Raw genomic sequence first — 3,469 nt, 5'->3', positions numbered from 1 at the left:
AATCTCAACACCATCAATTCTAAATGGAACATCTACAGTTCTTTTTTTTACTAAATATCATATAATTAGCTTTATCCAAATTTAGTGACAAATTATTAAGTTTAAACCAGGTTTGTATTTTTACAAATTCTGTTTGCATTATTTCCATCATCCGTTGTATATCAATATCCAAACAAAAAATGTGGTGTCATCTGCAAATAAAACACATTTAAACACCCCTGACACATTAACCAGATCATTTACATACAAAATAAATAACTTTGGTCCAAGTACAGAACCCTGTGGAACTCAACATGTGATATTACTAAGTTTGGATCTTACATTATTTATTTGTACAAACTGTTTCCTATTTTTCCAATATCTAGATACCCACTGTAGTGCTGGGCCTCTATACCATATTTATTTAGTTTTTCAAGAAGAATACTGTGATCAATGGTGTCAAATGCTTTCTTTAAATCCACATAAATGCTAGCACAATACTGTTTTTGATCAACAGCAGTTTTATTTGTTGTATAAGTTCCATGAGTTCCATAATGTCTTCCTCATGTCATCATTTTATGTATTAACTTTCAAAATATTAAATTCACTGTAAGAGTTACTCAGCCAGAGTGTTTCCTGACCTAAATAAAAATAGTTTAATTCCAATTAGATCTGTGGATTCCATGTCTGGATCAGAAAAGGAGCCGTTGGTGGACGAGCCGAGCAGCGATGCTCAACCACCTCCTTCCAAACAAGAAGTCTCTCTGAGCTGCGGTGTCACCACTGATCCCTCACTGTGGCTTCCCCCACCAGAAGAAGACGACAAAGTCCAGACTYCACTACCAACAAATGTCTTTGACCAGTCCATCAGCTCAGTCCTTCTGAAACAGACAAGTGAAACCTCTGTTTCTCCCTGCTTGACCGTCACCGATGCCGAGRTCAGCCAGCAGGTGGGAAAGCAGAGCAGTCCAGAAACAGAAGCTGAGATCGTGGGGAAAAAGGAAAAGATGGAGGAGAGGGGAGCACCAGAAGGAGAGACGGAGTGTCTGGACAGGCCTGTCAAGGAACCTAAGTGGGAGGAGCTTGTGGAGGCAGTGGTCAAAGCTGACCAGTCATTAGCCAGGGTGCTCTGCCCACTAGCCAATCGTAAGACAGCGCTGATGCTGATGGAGCAGCTGCTGTCAGAGGACACTCTGCTGATGGAGGAGCACTACAAGAAGAAGCAGGAGCAGAAAGGCGCTACAGAAAGGTGAATTAAAATGTTCTCCAACATGGCAAAATGCGAAATTCCACATTGGCAATTACAGTTTCTACCATTAGAATCAGCAAGGAGGAGTCGTGCTTTATGTTTTTTTACAAACTTTTGCTTATCATACCATGTTGCAGTTAAACTTTACACACAACTCTGAAGTTAGAACAATTAATATTAGTCTCACCTTTCAAACTACTGTAAGGAGCATGAAGTTGATTATTTAGACGAGGACAAGTTAATGAGAATTGTTGGTGTAGTGTGTTTCCAAGAATCTTAATCCTGGTTTCTGATGGCTTAAGAACTGATCTCCACCAGTGTTGCATTACATTTCAATAAAGCACGTGCACAGACACACCTGCTTATTTGCTTACAGCTGCACATGCACTGGGATGTCTGTTTGGTAAGCAGATACAAAGACCGTGTGTGCTTGCTTTTCATTGTTTTGTAATATTTAAACACCCGTTGTGCCTTCTTCATACAGTACACTGCTTAAATGAAAGTGCATGTAAAGTAAAATTTACTGTAGTTCATGTTTTTCATGGTTTAGCTACGTTTTCTTGATTGAAAAGAAAAAAAAAACATTTTTTTCTTTGTAGCGTTGAAGAAACTGAAGGATCTGAACCATCTTCTTGTTGCCCTGCGTCTGACAGCCAGAAATCAGAGTGTACAGAGCAGCAAAACAAGACTGACATCACTGAGAAGAAGGTAATTATTTGTTGACTCAAACCAGTGGGGTGTATCTGTCTAAACTAGTAAAAAAAAATAGAAGTGAGTTTCAGTTATTTTAAAGTGATCTTTAGCTCTTTTTGTCAAAACATGTTTATGCCTCCTAATGTTATTTCTGATCTGGGTGTCTGGGTTTTTTGACTATCAGGATTGTGACACAAACACTCCTATGTTGCATTTGCATAAAAAAATATATTGATTACAGACATGCAGCAGCTGAAAAACAGTCATTTTAGGCTGCAGTTTGAACTTTCTTTGTTTTCTTTTCTAAAACAGGTTTCATATCAGTAATATCTGTTGTGTCATTTATCAAAATATACAGTTTGCCTCTTATCAGTGTCTCCAGCTTGTCTAATATTTGGCTTAGAAAGTTACACTCCTTTTTCTTACTAAATGCTCTGGAAGGTTTCTCCTTTTAACAACATATCTTTAGCCATCATCGTGTAAAAATGTCCAACTTTCTCGCTCACCTGCAGTTTGAAATWCAACATAAACACYCTTTTCGCCCTGAYTGAATCACATTCTGTAATGTTCCTTCACTCTGTTTGCAGCATTTATTAGTGTCTTATATAAAAGAGCGTTTGAGTTCACTGGAGGCGTCTCGCGGAGCCCTGCAGATGGAGGCTGAGGAGAACGGTGCCCGTGGGGAGGCGCTGAAGCTGCTGGTGCGTGACCTCTGTCAGCCAGTGGAGCTGGAGAGGTACAACCTGTTTATAGGAGACTTGGAGAGGGTGGTCAACCTGCTGCTGTGCCTGTCTGCCCGGCTGGCCAGGGTCCAGAACGCCCTGAGCATCGTGGACCAGCACACAGATGCTGAGGAGAAGGTGGGGAGAATAATCCTTTTGGTTTTTCTATTTATAGCAGCTGGAAAATTGTGGGTTTAAAGGGATCCCCGATTAGTTGTAACATTAGACTTTATTTGATAAACATATAYTTTAACTGTAAAATAAAGACGGTAAAAATACTGTAGGCTGTTTAGTTTTGTAAATTTTTAAAAATAGATTTTAACACAGACACCCCAACGCTATCAACATATATATGGATTAGCTCAGCGCTACACATTCTCCTCTCGTCACTGAGGTCGTCCATCCACATGACTGAGAGGGGAACACAAAAATGACTCAGCTGCAACTGAAAATATGATGGAGGACCTCAGTTTAGCTTGTTTGTTGCACTAGCGCTGAGCTGATACATACAAGGCAATATAGCTTCTGCGCTAGCGCAAAGGCTAACAGGCTAAACTGAGGTTCTTCTTCCATGAAGCAGCTCTGTTGTCCTCCATCTATATTTTCAGTTCCAGGCTGAGTCATTTCTACCTTCTCCTCTCTGTCCTTTTTTTTTTAAATAGGATGGCCTCCCTTCTCCCCTTATAGCCATCCCCTCCACACCATTATGTTTTTTTTGTTTTATTTTATTTTATTTTTTATTTTTTTGTGAAGAGAAAAATAGAGAGAGAAAAACAGAGAGAGAAGTAATTAGAAAAATAGAAAGACTGAAATAGCGATTAGGATT

At 39.6% G+C, this 3,469-nt stretch overlaps 1 protein-coding gene across 2 annotated transcripts in view; it reads left to right on the top strand.

Annotated features, from left to right (window-relative positions):
* shroom1 (shroom family member 1) overlaps positions 1–3,469 on the top strand; it is a 37,677-nt gene that overhangs the window by 27,668 nt on the left and 6,540 nt on the right. The window contains exons 6-8 of one of the 2 annotated variants that reach the window (XM_014016836.1): positions 650–1,228; positions 1,828–1,936; positions 2,509–2,781. In XM_014016836.1, the coding sequence (XP_013872290.1) occupies positions 650–1,228; positions 1,828–1,936; positions 2,509–2,781 (961 nt within the window). Of the gene's footprint in view, positions 1–634; positions 1,229–1,827; positions 1,937–2,508; positions 2,782–3,469 lie in introns of both variants that reach the window. The other variant, XM_014016835.1, reaches the window with a different exon arrangement.

The sequence above is a fragment of the Austrofundulus limnaeus genome, unplaced genomic scaffold (genome assembly GCF_001266775.1).
Source record: "Austrofundulus limnaeus strain Quisiro unplaced genomic scaffold, Austrofundulus_limnaeus-1.0 Scaffold156, whole genome shotgun sequence".
Taxonomy (NCBI): Eukaryota; Metazoa; Chordata; class Actinopteri; order Cyprinodontiformes; family Rivulidae; genus Austrofundulus; species Austrofundulus limnaeus.
This window is presented reverse-complemented; position numbering and strand designations above follow the sequence as displayed.